This window comes from Rhyacophila brunnea, unplaced genomic scaffold (genome assembly GCF_057557595.1).
Source record: "Rhyacophila brunnea isolate RB1 unplaced genomic scaffold, BYU_Rbru_1.0 scaffold_12, whole genome shotgun sequence".
NCBI lineage: Eukaryota > Metazoa > Arthropoda > Insecta > Trichoptera > Rhyacophilidae > Rhyacophila > Rhyacophila brunnea.
Genome location: NW_028232774.1, coordinates 30,654,475 through 30,675,949, shown reverse-complemented (window position 1 = coordinate 30,675,949; position 21,475 = coordinate 30,654,475). Strand labels below are relative to the sequence as shown.

At 31.9% G+C, this 21,475-nt stretch overlaps 1 protein-coding gene and 1 long non-coding RNA gene across 2 annotated transcripts; both read left to right on the top strand.

Annotated features, from left to right (window-relative positions):
- Window positions 1-853: 853 nt before the first annotated feature.
- LOC147078052 (aldo-keto reductase AKR2E4-like) lies at window positions 854-9,138 on the top strand. Its single transcript, XM_085961163.1, has 7 exons — window positions 854-1,005; window positions 2,839-2,943; window positions 4,748-4,924; window positions 5,964-6,080; window positions 6,795-6,962; window positions 7,806-8,009; window positions 8,849-9,138. The coding sequence occupies exons 1-7, from the start codon at window positions 952-954 to the stop codon at window positions 9,035-9,037; spliced, it is 1,014 nt and encodes a 337-aa protein (XP_085817289.1). The 5' UTR covers window positions 854-951; the 3' UTR covers window positions 9,038-9,138.
- A 1,238-nt stretch (window positions 9,139-10,376) lies between these two features.
- LOC147078051 (uncharacterized) lies at window positions 10,377-21,222 on the top strand. Its single transcript, XR_015072262.1, has 6 exons — window positions 10,377-10,602; window positions 12,709-12,816; window positions 17,050-17,152; window positions 18,684-18,769; window positions 19,193-19,316; window positions 21,008-21,222. It is a non-coding gene; the product is annotated as an uncharacterized LOC147078051 (long non-coding RNA).
- The last annotated feature ends 253 nt before the right edge of the window (window positions 21,223-21,475 follow it).

Below are 21,475 nucleotides of genomic sequence, written 5' to 3'. Positions count from 1 at the left end.
CACAAGAAAAAATCTGTACCGGACAAACAAGAATACGAGCTAATAAAAACGTGGTAAAAATCATTTGCGCGGGGCAGCTGCTTCGTCTGCATTAGTTTTTTTAAATTGTATTTTTCAGACCCCAGGGTTTTGCTAATTTGGGGAGCTCTGGACTATAACCCTTTTGATGGTAAATCAGACACGGCGGATTCCGCGCGGATTGGACCTCGCGGTTTTAACCACGCGGAGTCAATTGTACTAGCTGCGGAATCCACCGTGTCTAAACCGAGCCTTACCAGTATTTCTTTTTGAACTGAGGAACATTAACATAATGTCCTCCTGCAGGGCTATTTTAAACAGTTAACAACGGTAATACTTTACATCACTTTTACTGCTCCAAAATAAAGCAATTATCCACAATAATTTTTATCACATTTAACACGTCTTACTTGATTCCAATGTGTTACTCGAAGACATTTAACAGGTCGTGGTTAACTTAGTGATGGTCTACCATGTTAAAAAATATCACACCGTTACGATAGTTAACTTTCCGGGACAATTAACTGTCTACATACGACATATCATATTTATCACTTTTTTTATTGCTTTTGGAGTTAAGTAATGTGTTAGAATAACCCTGCTGATAAAGCGTGTGGGATTGAGCACTTTTTGCATATTTTTTTGCAGTACCATTCAAACAAACACACTGTAGTTTCTGATAGTGCTTGTTTGTTGTTATTGTCTGTTAGTAGTCATAATAATCTCGGCCGTGTTTAGTGATTCCCCGCGTATCAGAACTCAACATGGCGTCGGGTGGGGTCAACCGGTAATCGACCCAAGCGCTATTTCAGGTCTTGTCTCTCGTCGGCGGAGTACATAAGGCGATCGCGGCTCGACCAGGCATCAACCAGCAGCCGACGCTCGTTCGCTGACTTTGTTGTGAGAATTTTGTTTTATATCTTATAAGACAAGATGAAGTTTTTATTCTTTTTCTTCGTCGCGGGTTTCCTGCACACGTCATTTGCCGTGAGTACATAATATTATATATGTTAACCATTTATCATACTTTATAATAATTAATAGTACATACATAATTATCGGTTTATTATCCACTAAAACTAGATGTACATATTTAAATAAATTTAGGATTCGTTTTGTATCGTTAAAACCGGTAAATTATACGGTTTTCCCGGGAGACGTCTTTCCGGAAACTTCCGGAAATCGAAACGCCTGGTAACCCTACATAATAAAATGTTACGTACCTACTTATTTACAGAAACATTAATTTTTGTGTATTGTATTTATAAAAAAAAAAAATCATTCATTTTGATTTATACTTTACAAAACAGCAGATTCATTGTGATTATTCAGATTATTTACATTATTTATGAATTATTTTTCTTTTTACTTAAAAAAACTTATACCTATACCTATATCTAATTAAACATGCATATTCTCAAAATTATATATACCTATAACAGCTGTCTCCACACAAAGCTTGTCGGTTTCCCGTGATAATAAATACCGCGTATCTGTTTAATAATGGAGGCAGCACATAAATAGTAAATTAACCCTAGAGCAGGGGTTCACAAACTTTTTCGTCACAGGTACAATTTTGAAATCAAAACTATTTGGCTGACCTTATCTTTTGTTAATATTTTCTGTTTTTAAAAAACATAAGCCAAAAAAATATGTGTAAACTTATATTTTGAACTAAATATACTGTATTATTATTACTCTTATTAATATACTAAAAATAATATTTAATTTTTTTACCATGTGATTTATGTAATTGTTTGCTTGAAACTAAATCCTGCAATCAAGGCTCAATTTTTTTGGTGTGAATACGCAAAGATGCGATGTGGTTGTCTGTTAATTTTGATCTTAAGTTTGATTTATTAATGCTCATCGTAGAAAATGTTTTTTCACAAATAGGTATAGGTACTTCCAAATAACTTAGCCATTTAATGAGCACGTTTAACTATATTTGTATGTACCTCAAGTGAAAGTCCTTTGTAGAATCCAATTAAATTCGTATCACGATAAGATGCTTTTGTAATTTGTAATATTCGATATGAAGTATAAAAATAATACAGATTCAACATAAATCTCGCAGGACACATCAAAAAGTCACGCGGGACACACTTTGTGAACCCCTGCCCTAGAGTAATCGAGCCTGCGCATAATAATTATAAATCTGGGTCCGCTCATACAAATGTTAGTATTTACATTGCAATAATCGAATTAATTGAAAATATGTGTAAATGTACTGAAGTGTCCGTACCTATATTGTATTGTATAATGCAGTGTTCCCCAACCTTGTTACACCTGCGGACCGGTAAAAAAAGGAAAAAAATTTTGCGGACCACTAATCCTAAAAATTAATGGTTTTTTACATAATATTTTTTAAATCTTATATTGTGACAGATGGACATAACTATAACTAACAAATATACATATAACAGTCTGATACACTTAAAATTTAACAAAAACAAAGGGTTTTTTTCAACAAACTAATGCGAAACCTGCCGTTGCATCTTTGCTTTACATTAATAAATGTATAGCTTTACAGCTTAAGGATGGTTATTCATCTTCCACTGATATCCAAAACTATGGAAATAGTTTAATGTTCCTTGGGCGGCCCGGTACTATTTGATCCACGGACCGGGGGTTGGGGACCATTGGTATAATGCATATAGTACGTAGTTGAAAAATTAATTCCGCCTACATTTCAATAAAGGTTACTGTTACAAATTCGAGTTCACGTTGTTGATATGTTCTGCTAACGTGTCCACTTTAATATTGAGATTTGTATATGAGCTTATTTATTATATAATATATATTTTTCTCTATTTTCAGAATCCTAATCAATTCAACCAGAATGATCATTACGCTGGAATCGCCCCAAGAATCGAATTGAATGATGGAAATTACATGCCTATTTTCGGCCTCGGCACCAGCGTGGTATGTCCACAAACTTTTTTTTATGATTACATTTTCTGTAATGTATTACAAATTATTATTGTTGAAAATGCGTTTAACAACAATTATAACAATATTACATTAATTAAGTAGATATTGAATGAATTATATAATTAATTGTTGATAAAGGCTTTTCAATTCTTGTTCTTCTTCATTGTGAAGATATTACCTTCATATGTCGACACCTTCTACGTAAAAGGCCGTAACTGTGTTTTTGGATATTTTGACTTGATTGCGTTTTATTAGACAGGTACCTAATTTTAAAGATAATACAACAATAATAATTGAAAAAAATCAAAAATTCAATCAATATAATATATCGATCAACAAAAAAATTACGATTTCAGCATTACAAATTAACGTCGTGCTGTCATTAAAATTTATTAAAATCTTGCTAAGGAATAGTACCATTTTGCAGTACGGACTTATACTTATAAGGTGTCGACTGTACATCAGAGTCAGTGTCTTATGTACGAATTTGCATAGAATTTGTATATTACATAATATTTCAAAACTAGTTGTGTATAATCTTTCAAACCCTGTTCACCATTAGAATCTTTTCAAAATGTACATCAGTCAGAAATTCCTAAAACCGAAAATCTGACAATCCATATACCGGTTGAAAAATTTTAAATTCTGATTTTTCGATTTTTTAGAGAACATACGATAAGTCGATTATTAGATACAGATAATAATATTATATGCAAGTGATATTTAAAGCTTACTAAACAAGCTTCACAGTTTTATATCTAATGCTCTAAGATTTATTTGCAAAGGCTATACGCAAACGAAAATGTCATGATTTTTTTTTTATTCAACGAATAATTCACAAGATTTAAGAATGTAACATTCTAATTATTGAACATACACAATTTTGAAAACACTTCTGAGAAAATACATTATAACCAATAGAAAAAATCTTTTTGAAAAAAGTTAAGACACTCCGCAGGAATCGAACCCGCATCTCTCGGGTTTCCCGCCCACGCACTTTATTATTAATTATTCGTTGAATAAAAAAAGTAATTAATTAAAAAATATTGGAGTGATATTGGAGTGATCCGTGAGGTCGGTTAGTAATTAAAGTAATACCCACTTTGATTTAAAATTCAAAAGCCGATAGCCAACAGTAGCTCAATTTAGAAAAAACGCTTCAGAGAGTATTATAAAAGCCATTGTCGTAATTAAGTATAGTACCTTTAGCATAGTGGTCTATTTGCGTGGGCGCGAAACCCGAAAGATGCAGGTTCGATTCCTGCGGCGTCTTACTTTTTTCAAAAAAAAAATTCTATTGGTTTTAATATATTATTTTCTCAGAAGTGTTTTCAAAATTATGTATGTTAAATAATTGGAATGTTACATTCTTAAACCTTGTGAATTATTCGTTGAATAAAAAAGTGATTGATTAAAAGTTATTAGCAAGTTCTAGGAAGTTACAACACTAAAAGATCTTGGAGTGATCCGTTTTAATATATTTTCTCAGAAGTGTTTTCAAAAATTATGTATGTTCAAAAATGTCATGCATTAATAATTAATTTTACAAGCCTCGACAATGCTCAACGCACTATAATTATTTCGATGAAAAATCATGTGAAATCAAAATGATGATAATAAAACAAATTAATAACCAAACGAAGACGTCTGCGCAGGTCATAATTATATTATTTACAAAGTGCCACCAACGCAGCAAATATACCTTTTCTCTGGTGGCTAATTTAAGGGTTAATTTAAAATCGTATTGAATAATAATACCTATTAGTTATGAATAATGTTTTTGTGATATTTTCAGAAAGGAGGAAGCAAGCCTCTCGAAGTCCAGCATGCGGTGGAGGCCGGAATCGCAGAAGGATACCGTCACATCGACTCAGCTGAGAGCTACGAGAGCGAGGATCAAGTCGGACAAGCCATCAGGAATAAAATCCACGATGGAACCGTCAGACGGGAGGACTTATTCGTCACAACAAAGGTTAGATATTAGCAATGACGTTCTCTGTACCAAAATCAAATGCCGTATTTTTCACATATACTGAAATAAAAAAAAATAAACACTTTTTTTAGACTTATAGTACAAATGACATTAATTGTTATAATTTAATATTAAATGGCACACATACTTAACTGTTTTATTAATTTTTATCTGTTATCTCAAATAGACAAATTCACCAAATATCTTAAGCATTTCCACGGTACCTGACGTGTGGCGCTGACAGCCTTGGAGGCACCCTTGCGAAATTTTGTCAGGATTTTTATGCTTCGATTTTTTTAAAAACTATGATATCGATATAATATGTTATTCATCAAAATCTGTCATTGCTCTCAAAAGTTGTAATAATTATATTCGTTCGAAAGAATTCGCCGTCCCTATGCAATGCATGTCATGCCACTATATTACAAAGAATGAACACATTCGAAAAATGATTTTCTACTAATGGGTGAAGAATTGTTATTTGTTTCAAAATATTTTTTGTCGAATAACCGAAGAAGTTTCTTCAAATACCTTCTGAAAATGATGCAACTATGATAGTATTTTTTATAGATAATCTCGATTATGATTCAAAAACAAAAACAACGAAACATAATAAAGTTATTAATTTTACATACCCATTTTTTAATAGTTATGAAATGAAAATTTGGTACTGTTCGGTTATACGGAATACAGCGGAAAACACATTTTGAAAATAGCCGATAAACTGGATTATTTGTTAGGTTAACCTAACTAAACCTAACCTAACCTAATCTAACCTAACCCAACCTAACTTAACCTAAACTAACCCAAACTAACAAATAATCCAGTTTATCGGCTATTTTCAAAATGTGTTTTCCGCTGTATTCCGTATAACCGAACAGTACCGAAAAATTTTCGGATAGGCAGTGAAAAGTTGTTGATTTCTTTTTATTGCTGCTAGACCCTCGAATGGTTAAATCCACCCCTGGGTAAAGGTAGTAATTCTTTATCGCAATAATAAAACTATGATTATTATAATATCTTGTTATTTTGTTTTCAGCTCGCAAACGAACATCACCGACCAGACTTGGTGGTACCAACCCTGAGGCAATCTCTTTACAAACTGGGATTGGACTATGTTGATTTGTATCTTATCCACTGGCCTCTGGAAGACTTTGTAAGTGTAGCACAATAATAATAAAATAAACATTTTTAATAATCAATTTATGGGCGGATAATGAATTTTTTGTATCTTTGGGTGTTAAGCCTGAATAATTTGTTGAATCTGTAGGATAGATGAATAATTATGTCATTATGATGCCCTGTCATTTCTCATCATAGTAATTTACATTTCATGGTAAAATAAAAAATATAATTTTTTCTCGACCAAGTCCGATTTTAATAGTATCGATAGGAAGTTTATATTAACAGATTTTTTTTTATTATGAGAAATGGATGTCAGCCACTTGCTCAACCTATTAGGTCCATACACTGACTCATTCACAAATTAAAAAAACAATATGTATACTTACCAGATCCAGGATTCAAACCTGGGACCCTATAGGCCGACGCTTAAGCCAAGCGGCCATCGTGGGTATATATATTAAACTATTGTACACAAACGATGTCATTTTAAAATTGTCAATAAAGCCATTTTGTATATGAATTAATGTATGCTGTCATTGCAGTAATTTAAAAAAAAATTGTCATCTTTTAACTTAACTAATATCTGATTGTACTAATAACTAATATTATTATAATCTATTATTAAGGGGTACTGTACTACTGTGGGCATCTAATAATAGAATACAATATAAATTACTTATAATTTACATTTTAGGTGTTTTAAATATAATTGACATGGTATTTTATTTATTTTATTAATTTTTAGAAAAACTTCACATTCGGTGACACTGATTATCTCGATACATGGAAGGGGATGGAAGAGTGCAAGAGGTTAGGACTCGCCAAGTCCATTGGAATATCAAATTTCAATGAGAGACAGATCGACAGGCTCCTCCAACATGCTACCATCAGACCAGCAGCTCTTGAAATTGAGGTATGATAAATTATTTATTTGGTGTATTCCATTGATTTTTTAAATATATTAATTATGTTCTTGGAGCTGTTTCCGATGTATTTTAGATCTAATTGTCACTGTGTGGAATAATTTATTTTATCTTATGAGTTGTGTCAAAATTCTGCATATTTGTTGACATTCAAATAGTAATTCCACAAATCAACAATCGGTGGGCTTGTCTTCTGTTTTATAGAGTATGTCCAGATGCTTAGGAAGTATTTAAGGACTTTAATTAATCAAAATTTTTGATTTACTTTTAATCTGATGTATGAATATTGTGAACATTCCTATATTATTTCACTGCTGACATCTGTTAAATGTATTTTAACTAAAATTATAACTTGAATAATAATGCTTCTCTACATTTAATTAATAAAATTAATAATTGCAAAAAATACATTTTAAAATTTTATTTGTATAAATTATATTTATGCATTTTAATGTACGTATATAATATTTGAATTTTGAACGACATGCCTAAAACTCAATTAGGTACACGGCGATAACACAAACAAACGATTGTAAGTGCAAATATAGAATTCGAGATGGGTAAAACTATAGTTTTACTGAGTTTTTGGGCTCTTTTGTTTTGTCAATCTATACTATTAAACTACCTAATTCTAATATTTTATGATTAGTTTTATAAAATTTCCATTATTCCATTGATCAATTTACAGGGAGTCCAAACATTTATAATGAAAAATGTCAGTAATACACTAACAATAAATTAACCAAAGCCCAAATAAAATTATTCAACTGATACACTTAATACTTAACCATCATTAAATAAATTAGTACTTAATATTTTTTTTCCGTACACAGGTGAACCCTAACCTTACCCAGAAGAAGTTGCGTCAATATGCCAAAAACAATGGAATCGTCGTGATTGGTTACTCTCCTCTGGGATCCCTGCCTCAGGCCAAGAAGAATGACAAGTCTCCTCCTCCCGGCCTTGACGATCCGTTCCTCGCAGAACTATCCCACAAATACAACAAGAACCCAGTCCAGATTGTGCTCAGATATCACGTAAGTCAAGAATATTTTATATTTTGAATCAATATAGCAGACATATTATTAATTAACCCGTCAACATACTAGGTATTTATTATAAAATTGTTTAATTAGTAGTACTAAAATATGATTTAATCTTCTGCCTAAAGTTGACCTACCGCAAATTAGTAATATTATTATTGTTTGGGTCTGATATTGGATGACAAATTGCGTAGATTTATTTTTAGTAATCATTTATGACTTAACAGAGGTTGTAAAAAGGTATTGTTTATCTACAACCGACCCCTTAGAGTCAAAGAAACGTATTTCATTTTTCTCTGCTTTACAGGATCGCCAAACACTAGTAAATTTACATTACACAGACATTGACAATAACGTGTTTGCAGGAGATATGTTTAGACTTATCTTTTATCCAATGAATTTTTTGATAAGTTTCTTTGTCACTTAACATAGCATGTCATTTAATGTCCAGTATCATATTATGTAACTCAAAATTGTTAAAAATTAAGATAGGTTTCTTTGACTCTAAGGGGCCGGAACTTTCTGCCTTACTAAAGTTTACGTTATTTCACAAAAGACAACGTCTGACACTGCACTGGCAGAGATTTCAATATGAAGCACCCATATTGCATTTGAATCTGATAGAATTTCTCGGTATCTAAAGGTTCTCTGGAAAGTAGTCAGAATGGATGTTAATAAGTGCAGAATCATTCATTTCATTCATTAATAATTTGGAAGAAAATTTCACTTAATTTATGTGTAAGCTTAATTTATTAACTGTTGTTCTAAGCGTGCTATGAATAATCTAAACATGTAATCAACTCATATTAATTGTCATTGTGTCTTCCTTCCAGATTGATAGCGAAGTTGTGCCAATTCCCAAGTCTGGCAACCCCAACCGTCTCCGTGAGAACATCAATGTCTTCGATTTCTGCCTGACACCCGAGGAAGTGCACCAGATTGATCAGTTCAACAAGGACTACCGCCTCATCGATGTTCCTGAGTGGAGATCACACAAATATTATCCATTTGGATCCAACTGAAGTACCTATAAAGTCGTTTGATTTTTCTAAATGACATTATTTTGTTTTATTATTTTGTGATATTAAGTAAAGACAAATAAAGTTTTATATATTTTTAATAATAGTTGTTTATTTTCCAATTTTTCTTATAAGCGGCACTTCAACGCTTGTCACTGGGTATGAATTCTACTGAATAGGTAATATTGATGTGTAGTTTTTTTAATCATACTATTGAGGGGTGTATTTTCAAAGTGAACTTATTCCACTTCTTGAAAATGAGTTATGAATGCCAGAATTAATTAAAGGATAAAATTTTGAACTAGTATTTTTTGTATAGAAGAACCTAATAGCATTCAATCCAGTAGAAAAATCAATTTAAAAATCGGTGTTTGTTACAAAAGTAACTTATTCCAAAACAAAAAACACACGTATCATCAACACCGCAAAGCATCAATGACATTGAGCTACTTTACAAGCTGTTTGTTGGCGAATTTAAAAGCGAGCGATTCAGCTACTGCGATTGTGATGATGACACACAAAACTTTCCATTCGCTGAGAAGCCACAAGCCAGCGACTATTTTCACAGAACGTAGTTGCAGATCATAGACAATAGATAATATACGTAAAAAAGCATAGATAATATACACAAACTAGCGAGTTGAAATCATAATATTGTGTTGTTGTTTACTTTTATCGGGCTCTAGCGCTATGAAGTGGAACGCAAATGAACGTAAAATGCTTTCCGAATAATGTTTCCATTTTATAACGTCAAAACAGTAAATGTCAAAATGAGTAGTTCGTTTTTTTACCAGGAGGTCGCTACCATCGCTCTACTGCGCAGACGCAGTAGGCCCACACGTCGGCGTGTAGTGTGTAAAGTTGACTGACTTTCAACTTTTCTCGATAGATTGTTTACAATCTGCTTGTTAGCTTGTGCGATGATGACACTGGGCGACTTTACAGGCAGATTGTAAATTCGCCAACAAGCAGCTCGTAAAATAGCTCAATGTCATTGACGCTTAAACAGTCTTTTGGCTTTTGGCAAAATTTGTATTTGGCTATATTGTATGAAAAACCAAAATCATATGAGGAAGATATTTTTAATTAGAGTTATTATTATGATTATTTCATAATATTATAATATCTGTATTTAAATGTGTCTAATATAATTAATTAACGGCAAATATTAATCTTATCTACGACACATTCATACAATACATTAAAAATTATTATTAGCCAAGAATTAAAATAAAGTATTACCATCTGTTGTGCCATTTTACAAGCTGCAAGTTATAAAAATAATATTTTAAATTGAGATCTATTTCTGACCCAAACACATCTGTGGCTGTGGCAACATGCTAGTATAATCAGAATTACTGACACAGTCTAAGCAGATAGTCTATTTTGGATAACACAAATTACATTGGATTAGAAAATATCAAAATATTTTCACTAATTTGACACATAAAAACACAGATTTAATTCATTTAATGTTTTGAATCAATCAATAAAGATGTCTCAGCATCTTTTTATGACCATTTTAATGCTGTCATCTCTCTCATATATTATCGTATTTGGACAAGTAGGTAAGCTAACCGTATTGTTTTAATTATTTTGACAGATTTTAATGTTTTGATCGAATTATTTAGGTATTTTATAATAAATTGTCCAAGATACTAATAAATACCTTTTTGCAAATAAATTTGATCAACATGTAGATAAAAGATTTTGATGGTAAGACTGAAATGTCTGTATAATTCTGTACCTTGAAAATATATAGTTCCTTAAATTGTTTTTCCAGTTGAATTTTCGACATTTGGAAAAGGAAAAAGGTCCTATAGATTGTGTTTAATAAATAACTCGTTATCTTTGGATACTTTCCGCCGAGTTGATTACTTATATATAAATGTGAAAGCCAGTCATCATGGTCCAAGGCTTGGTAAATGTGCCGCAGATGCCGTCATGAGATTTTATAACTTTCTTTTTAGACCAAACCAAATCTAACCTAACCTAACCTAACCTACCCCAACCTAATATTACCTAATATAATCTTAGTTTGTGATAATGATGCATCAAAATGTATGAAAATTTCAAATTTTAAATTAACAATTACTTGATCGAAAAGGCTATGTGCCGACAGAAAAAGGTATTTATTATAATTGTCTACATGGAATAAACTGTTTTCATAATAAATAAAATATAAATGCTCATGACGGCATCTGCGGCACAATTACCCAAGGTTTTAAAGCCAGGGTTCGGCTTATTACTTTATAACGGTCATGTCATAAAACGAAAGAAACACAAAGCATGCAGAGTGTCAAATATTACTAATATCGAATGCGTGCTCTGGATATAAACACACATTGAAAATACGACTGCAATATTTGAATTTAGAGGCAGACTTTCTGCCACTACTCCACTGTGGGCACACTAAAATAGTAAAAATATTACTATTCAAACCATCTATGTTTATTCTTTGATAATAATTGCGACTATTAGTTTCAAAGCTGGTAACCTTCATTTTTATCTATTTTGATATTTTTATTGATTCTGGTTCCTTAAGTATTTTTCGATCGATATCAAATCCAGCTCAGTTTGTTAGTTAAATAGAATTAAACCAGAGATTGATTGCAAAGTTGTTTATATTCATCAGCCGCTATTTTTTATAGTTTATGACTAATGCTGAGCATGTTTTTTTTATTGATTTTAATGACGTTAAAGACATTTTATTTCGGTATTCACTTTTTCTAATTGTTTAATAATATTGTTGCAAAAAGAAAATATTATATCTGCAGCCCTAAATGTACTTGATGGTTTTTTGGAATTATCTCAAAATGGCGGAACACAGAGGTTACGGACTTTGAAACTAAGTCTCAATTATTATGCATTTTGTACAAATAAATAAAATTGCTATAAATTTATAAATGTATCATGGAAATCATACATCTGTACGTATAGCGAACCAACTAACATGCCTTAGAAGACAATATGTATTGAAATCTTATTGCATTGACTTAAACAGTCTAATATTATTATGCTAGTTAATAACAACACATTTGTTCGTAGTATTTTTAAATCCACATTACCAAAGATGTAGGTACTATGTAGTAATAGCGCCTGTACACGTGCATGGATTAACTGGGACCTAAAGTGTGTATTTTAAGCTATCGTGATAATAAATGTTTACATGTGAAAGTGTTGACTGTCTCGCTAATCTAATTCTTCAAGCGCAAGCAAGACGCGATGTTTTGATAATTGGTAAACGTCAAAAATATTTTGCGTCGTACATTTTGTTTTATTTTCGACAGGTTTGCCACTATCATTCTACTGCGCAGGCGCAGATATCTCACAAATTCCAACTGTCGCGTGGCAATTCAGTAGCTTCTGAACTTTTTTGAAGCATGCATGTCATCTTGTAACTTGCACGATAATACGTGTTTACACATGCATTTTCTTGTTATGGCTGCAGATAATACGTACTGTCAGTAGTAAATCCATGCACGTTAAATGGCTTATGAGTTGTTTGAGTTTATAATTTTTGACAGCTGCTTGATTAATACTTGAGCTGTCCAATAATTTCGCCAGATGGGAGGACAACAAGTGAAGCGATTGGAATGAAGGATTTGTGTTATAATTTATAATACCTCCATGATTTTAACCATTGTCCCTTCGTTTGTATTTGGTATTACCAGGAAGTTCCTGCGACCAAGATTCGGAGTGTTTAGAAGGGCTACAATGTAATTCAGTCTTATGTATTTGCAAGCTAAGGCATGTCCAGAATGGGAAAATGTGCTACCCAGGTGCGAAATATTTTTCAAAAGATTATGTATCAAAGTATCAATCATTGTCATCATCCAATCGTCTTTCTAACCTTTCTTAATTTATATTCAACCATTGTCTACCATATTCATAATTATTGGTGTGATGTGATACTTAATCCAAAAAGAACAATGCAAAGAATACATGCGTTAAGTATTTATAACTATTTCCACAGTCAACATTTTAAATAGATATATTTTATTTATCTATTCTCTTCTGAAATACAAAACGATTCTATCTATATTATTTGGATGTATGTTACATAGGTAACAGATGGTGAAGAAGTCAATGATGCTGAAGAAAACCATCTGTTATAGAGATGGAAACTTAACACTTCTGCAATGAGATTTTTCGTCAATTTGCTGAACTGTTCTCAAACATGAAATCCAATAATACAACACTCAGCATTATTATTTAGTTGGAAAATTCTATAAAATTGATAAATATTATAGATATGTATTATATTTTTGTAAAAAATAAGACAAAATAGCCTATATACTGGATTATTTGTTAGGTTAGGTTTTCATTCTTGAATAATTCATGAATTTTGTCCAAATCGGCTATGAAAATTGAATTAATGTTCATATTGAGTCTAATAAAATTGGAACATTATTGTCTGCGATGCTCCATGAACAACGCATAATTTTTTCATCTCTTTCTGATAAGAAAGCTCACGTCGAACTGTGTTCCGGTGAAATGTAATACGTACGATTTACATGTAACCATTGTGAACTACTTTAATTCAACAGTACTTTTCACCATTGAATGAATGTATTTTACTAAAATTTTGATTTGCATTCATTATTCATTAAATTTATGAGCATTCTGAATCAAATAATGTTGCATTATTGTGCGTTTTAATTGCTTTTACTTATTTTTGCATACTACTTTCAATCTTGTGTCATATTCATACTATAACATTGCACAGCAAATATAATATGTCACTATACATAACTAACTTATTCATTTGATGTAAATAAAAATGTACAAACCTCATTAGTAACAATAATTTATAATCAACACTCAACACAAATGATTTATTTGTCAGCATCAAAATAAATCATGTTTGCTTTTCTAAAATGCATATAGATACATAGGGGAGAGCAGGTAGGATTCGTACACAGGGAGCATTCGTACAGTGGCGATATCTTCACTATCCAATTCATTGGCGTGCTCACGTTTGTGTGTAAGACTCCCGCTCATACGCATAGTGTAACCGCGGGGCAGGGCATCAGTGCGGCCAACAGCTTCGACGGAGCACGCCGATAGGTGTTTTCGCTCTACGTAAGTATTTTTTGTATTCACTTTTGAACACGCTTAACTGTTATAAGTTTTACACGAATGTTATAAGTGACTTAGTATAGTTTATGAAGTGATAACTTTGTTTAATATGTAAATAGTCATTTTAGGCTAACTATAGCGGTTATTTTTATTTTCAATTAATTTGTTGATTTCTCGGTTTGGGGTACCTTCGTGCAGTTATGAGTGGGGTAGATTCGTACTGTACGAATGCTCCCCATTCCTAACTGCGTGGCAGTAGAAAGATTGTTCACCAAAAATATTATTGTTACAGAACCATGCCGCGAATATATGTGAAAAAGGGGACCGGAACAGGAGACGTTGATGAAGATGCAATGATGCAAGATGCAGCCGTTAGAATCTACGTAAGGTGGACAATCAACTTCTACAGCGGGCCAAGATGCCAATGTGCCAGAAACTCTACCTGCAGAAACAGAGATTACTCAACAAGATCTTCCATGGAGCTCAGCGCCAGTATCACCCTCCTTGCTATCACCTACAACTGCACCTGCATCTTCATCAACTGTAGGATTAATAACTCCAGAAATTATCCGGCCCTATCCCAGAGTGGACAGAAATGCGTTAAAAAAGTCGAAGAAAGGAAAACTACCAGGAAAATCGAGAATATATACAGATACCCCTGAAAAAAATAGACTGGAAGAAATAGAAAAAGCAAAACAGTTGAAGAAGCAAGAGCAAGAGAGGAAGCAAAGGGCTAAAGAGATGAAGCGAGCATTATATTTACTGTCAGATAGAAGAACCAAAACAAAGAGACAGAAGAAAACTTCAGGGACAACTAAACCAAAGAGGCAAAATAAAACTGTAAAGACTGATAGTCAGGATGAAACTGATTGTGAGGATGAGGCTAATATGAGTTTAAGAGAAAGTTCTTGTTCTCTCATCGAAGAGACGTCTGAAGGATCGGATACTGACAATGAAACTCCAGTGACGTCAGAGAATATCAAAGAAGAACGCTTTGTGATAGTAGAGTTCAAGAAAACAAAGACCGTTTAAATTATCTTGGGCAGGTGCTTAAAAAATATAGTCCCGTTGAATACAAAGTTTCATTTTTGAGGAAGAAGCCTCATACCTGGAAATTTGTCTTTCCCACTACCAAAGATGAAGGAACAGTTTACATATCAGTGGGTCTATTCTATACTTATCGACCGCTAAAGTGATAAAGTGATAAATATTATCAAACTTAGGGTAGGTTTGTATCAAAATATTAGCACGTATTGTAACAATTACACGAAGTTGGTTTTATTGTTGCAATAAGTGCTATATTTTAACAGAACCTATCTTGCTGCTGTTAAAATATCGCATTTATTGCAACAATAAAAACCAACTTCGTGTAATTGTTACAATAAGTGCTAATATTTTGATACAAACCTACCCTAAGTATGATACTATATATCACTTTAGTGTTCGATAAGTATAGAATAGACCCACAGATGTGGTATGCGTTTTCCCGCTATCAAAATCTGCTTTTACAGCAAGAACAGCCCGGATAATATTTAGCTTCGAAAAAGACCTATCTATATATAATGTTGGATAGTACAACTATTAAATACGATTAAGACCTATTACTCTAATGGTTAATTTTATAATGTTGGTTTATTCGTTCCTTTATTAACAAAAAAATAAATAAAAGTGTTATGTTTTTATGACTACGTAGTTATAAGCACTTTAAAAACAATAACTATTAATTATTATTACATGAAGGCTGATTCTGTGTTAGCTTTGATCTCAATACATGATTATATTACATTGAATAAATAGCATTTTCTTTGACTGTACGAAGGTTCCCCATTATGTACGAATGTGCCCCACACTATGTACGAAGCTACCCCACGTGTGGGGTAGCTTCGTACGTTTTCCATTTTTCAGAAAAGTTACCGTAGCTTCGCCATGCTGATTTGTATCTAAACTATACTTCACTATTATTAAAGCCAAATATATTGGATATATAACAGCATTAAAGTTATTTAAAAATATCTTACAGTTTTGTTTTTATATGGCTTAGAGTAAAAAGTGTACGAATCCTACCTGCTCTCCCCTACATGCATACAGTAAACTCCCAATTATCTGTGTGCGGATTATCCGTGCACGATACGGTGTATACAACGATATAATAGCTCTTTATTTGAACTAATATTAGAAAATCATTAAAATTTTCCTGCAAACAAAGCAAAATCACAGATTTTCTTAATAAATAATGAGTATTAAACATGTAAAATAATTGTCTGTATTAGAAATGTATAATTATGTAGTATTTTAAGAAGAAAAAAACCATATTTCGGACTATCCGTATTTTTCGTTTATCCGTGCCGCCTTTCCCCACCATTAGCCTGGATAATCGGGAGTCTACTGTACTTCTAAAATTCGAAACATGCATTTTGATTGGGTATAAGAGAACATGAGCTATAAATTTTATTAGAAGTTGTCATTTCTACAAATCAATTATTTTACAGTTATATTGGATGTGAAAATAATTTTCAATTGTATTATTTTTGGCCAATCATTCTATTTTCGAAATATCTATATAAATCCATCTGTAAACAAAAGCTATTTATAAAACAACTGTCACAATAAATAAATTGATTAATACGTAGGTGTAAAAATATTAATAAAAGCTAAATGGGAATTATTTAAAACCATTGCTATTATAAAATAATTATTCAAAGCATTCATTAAAATGATAATTGACTTGTGAATCAATAAAATGTAGGTCAGCAGATCGATTGAATTGAATTGTTAATCAGAATCATAAAACGGTAACCTATATTTATATTTGTGTCTCATGGCTTCATTTAAATTATCTCACTCATCATTGACTCAATAACAAATGAAGTGCATCGTCACAGACCACATTTTGTTGCCAAAAATATATTGATTGAAAAAAATTTCTTGATTAGTTGCCCGCTATGGTGAGCTATGCTGGTTTCCAGACCAATGTGATGATTATAGACAAATATGCAGAAACACTACGTCAGGATTTATGAAATGTCGGTGTGATCAGTAAGTGACAATATAATAATAATAAATCCGTCAGTGGCAAAGATTTGATTACCACTATTAAATTTAATGTTTATCTTTACTTGCAAAAAATAATTTAAATATGAGAACTTAAAATTTAACTAGGTACATCATTGTTGTATACAATGTATACAGAATTTTGAGCACCTCAGAAACATACCTAAAAGATTTTTTTTTTTTTTAAATAATGGTAGCGAGTGAACTTGAACCTGTATCTATTGAATTCCGGCCTATGTGTGGTACTGAGGTGTTCCTCAATTAATTATATATAGATATTCAATAACAATAAAAATCTTATAAGATATTAAAAAAAAGATGTTTATACACTATCATTTTATGGTTTGAGTCTGAGATAGATTCTTTAATCAAACCAGTTCAAAGTAATAAAAACTGTTATCGGTAATAAAAAAAATTGTTTAATTTGCATGAATGCCTCTCTTATAAGATTTGGCAGACAATGACATACCTATCACATTCGTGTTAGCCAAGGCCATTGTAATAATATTTACTGCAATGAATTCAAATATTTTGTTACCTATTCAATTTTTAAACGTTGAAATTTAAATGAGGGATTTTTTATTTAGCACTACATCGCTGATTAGAATGCAGAAGATATTGAATAAGCAATTAACAAGACTTTAAAATAATATGTATCTAGACCTCAGAACCAGAGTATCGCATGTCCAATTTTGCTGAAAATTAGTTGTGTACAGATTTGGTGGGTACCTGGAGTATCCTAGAGGCAATTTATTTTGTAAAACTATTCATAACAGTAATATGAAAATCTTAAAACCATAAAGACACAAGTCCACCAACATGAAAATATTAAATTGTATTTTCATCAAAGTGTACTTTTTAGATTTTCAGGCACAGTTGTTATAATACTGCATTTAAAAATTATGAGTGGGCATCTATTTTTGATGGGTGTTTTATAGCCTAATACAGGTAGCATTCAATAGTAATTAGTACAAACCTACTTAATTTTCTAATAGGTACGTTTTTATAACTTTAGTTGAACATGTTTAATAACGTATTGGTATAACTTTCTAGCTAGAGACCGACAATTATAACTTGAAGTGCTTTGGTTTGGAGAACTTATAGTTAGCAATACACTTCGCGAGTGGAGAACTACAAGGTTGTAAGTGTTTGTCCTTGGAGAAACAAAAGTAACAATGAGGCAGCTTAGAATACTACTTCATTGTTGGGTTTGTTTTTTCAAGGACGAACACTTAGAACCTTGTAGTATTCGGCGGCTCGCGACTTGCAGTATTCACATTGTGAATTATACTAATTGTCGGTATATAACATTATGTACTTAATATGGATTAATTTCAAAAGCAAGCATACGTATGTCATTGTCTATTCAATCTTTTATAAATTATTTCTTTCTATATAATATATTCTTAGTTATTTTATTTTCAGTTAAAATCAACAGATGTCAGTACCTATGTATTTGTTGGTAATTGTTTTTTTTTTGATTTTCAATGTCATGTAATTTATGTATTTTTTTAAGGTTCCACTATTACAACAGTACCGTAGCACAATGCCTGATCTTAAGGAATCTCACTCTACTGACGAACCAAAAATATTTCTTTGACAGTAAGATTTAATGGATGTATTTATTTAATTTAGATTTAGATGAATCTGAGATAATCAGTTTTAAAATTGTTAACTTGTTGACTGCGGAGCATTTAATTTCCACATTTATATAACATGCTAATTGTATCGAATGACCAATTAATTAGTCTACAACAGGTGTTTCGTCCGCGTGGAAAGGATTAATAATCTTAAATTGATACGCAGTCAACAAAATGGCTTCACTTATTATAATACTTCATTGATTAATTATTATCAACATAATGTAACGCCCTAATAGGTTAAATAGATATTATATTTAAGTATAGGTATCATATTATATTATTTTAAACAATATTTTATGTAGGGAAACCTAAATATTATTTATTGCCAAATATATTTTTTAATTATCTCACGTCTAAAAGTTGTGTGTTTTCTACATTCCAGAAGAAATAGAGACAGCATCTGAAAAGCCTTTTATCGGAATACTGAGCGCAGGTTTGGCAGTGGGAGTGATTGGTTTTCTAGGACTAATAATTGCATTTTACTATTGCTGTCGTATGCATGAAAAGTGAGTCTCTGTTATGATAAATTTAAAAACTTGTAGACCAACTGCATTTCATTTACGAGTAGATGGCAATTTCATAATAATTATATTAATTTTAACAATACAATAGATTTATTTATTTAAAAATAGACTTGTGGTTAGTAGGTACTGCCATCTATTGACATATTTGTAAACTAATAAGACTACAACAGTATTTTTAGTACATCCTACAATTTTATTGTTGTTACTCTATGGATATAATATTTTGCAAACTCATAGCAGATAATAATATAATAATTAATATAAAAGTTGGGTTCGAATGACTGCTATGTCATTTTTTTTTTATCCATATTCGATTCTAAGAAAATCATAATATTATAAACCTATATTTTTTTACAATAAATGGATGTTAACCACCCATTAGGTTCAAACTCTGGATCCAAACACACATTGAAAAACAACATGTGATTTTTTCCAGACCCGGGATTCGAACCAGGGATCATTGAAACCCCATTATGCTGTGCGATGATGCAGTCTGACCTAGATGCTATCTCGCAATGGTCTATATTGAATAAACTTGAATTCGCTACCTCCAAATGTAATATTATTTCATTCAGTCGTTCAAGGCACACCTTATTGTTCCCATACACATTGTCTGGTATAATATTGAGTAGGGTAACGGAGATAAAAGATTTGGGTGTATTGTATGATACAAAGTTCACTTTCAATCAGCATATTCTTGACATCAGTACTAGATCTAGCAAAATGCTTGGTTTTGTAATGAGGGTTTCAAAATCATTCGAAAACGTCCGAGTGCTACGTACATTATACGTATCATTTGTGTTTTTGAGTATTCTTGAATATGCCTGCATTATTTGGAGTCCTAATAGGTCCATCCACACAATTAGGCTAGATCGAGTCCACAATAGATTTCTTAGATTTCTCTACTTAAGAACATACGGGTTCTTTCCTTATGATAATGACAATAAAATGAATTTCCCGACTCGTTTTCTTCTGGGTATGCTATCAATGCAATCCCTGTCTACCCGAAGAGTGATTATTCTTTTAAAGCATTTCTTTTTACTTCTCCGTGGGTTCATTTACAATCCGTATATACTGGCAAATATTAATTTTCATGTTCCCACCAATATCACTCATAGCTCCACGGTCTTCAAGATACCTCGTCTCAGGACAGATGTTATGTTTCACGATGCTGTGTATCGTGCAATTAGCTTATTTGATGGCACCATAAAGGTTGATTTGTTTTTTATTAACTATATAATGTTTGTGGACGTATTAAATAGTCTAAATTTATAATTGTATAAATTATCATATTTCATTAATATTTATTGTTTTTTTATTGTTATTTATAATTAAGATATTTTTATACATTTGTATTTATTATGTATTATGGCGCATTGGCCAATAGCTGTAATGGCGTGATACTCTTTTTATAAATAAATAAATAAATAAATTATAAGCCAACGCGGTAACCGCTATATGGTTTGGTTAGGCAGGGGTTAATTGAATTTTAAAAACTACCAACACCATCTGCAATTTGTATTGTAGGTATGTTTGATTAAGTTTGATGTGCATTATTTATGTTGCATCTCCACAGCTTACCTCCACTCTTCGCCAATGATGCGGTGAGTTGAAAAGTAACTTTGAATAACTAGATGAAAACCATAATAATATATTCTTTCTATTGTTTTCAGAGATAGAAAATTTGAAAGGGAGCTAAATGCGTTGATTGCCAAGAATGGTGGAAAATTGAAGAAGCCCCCACTGCCTACAATAGCAGAAAGACATAAGTCTATGAACGATGCGTCACTCGGCCCAATATTCGGTGACGGTATGGTGATGGCCTGATAGCATTTAAGTTGATGTCTAGATATAGAACAGTTTTAATAAATACATACCACATTATGGACCTGCTTGTTTTTATTACTTATGTTCTAACTAATAGACTTTTGTGAGGCAACCTACAATCTGCACTGTAAATAGAAAACCAATTCCTCTTTTCTATCGCATGACTGAAACCACAATAATACTGCCCTTCCAAGGAAGAAGGCAGTAACTCGCAAAATTTGTGAAATTGAGTTATGAATGCCATCCGTTAGGTAATTTTGAAAGCTATATATTCTGTTCACTTTAAAATCAGAATTATCACTAAAATACCGTTA

Coding starts and splice junctions, on each gene's coding strand:
- LOC147078052 (XM_085961163.1), top strand. CDS start 952: ATGAAGTTTTTATTCTTTTTCTTCGTCGCGGGTTTCCTGCACACGTCA. Junction 1,006..2,838: donor TCCTGCACACGTCATTTGCC/GTGAGTACATAA, acceptor CTCTATTTTCAG/AATCCTAATCAATTCAACCA. Junction 8,010..8,848: donor AGATTGTGCTCAGATATCAC/GTAAGTCAAGAA, acceptor TCTTCCTTCCAG/ATTGATAGCGAAGTTGTGCC.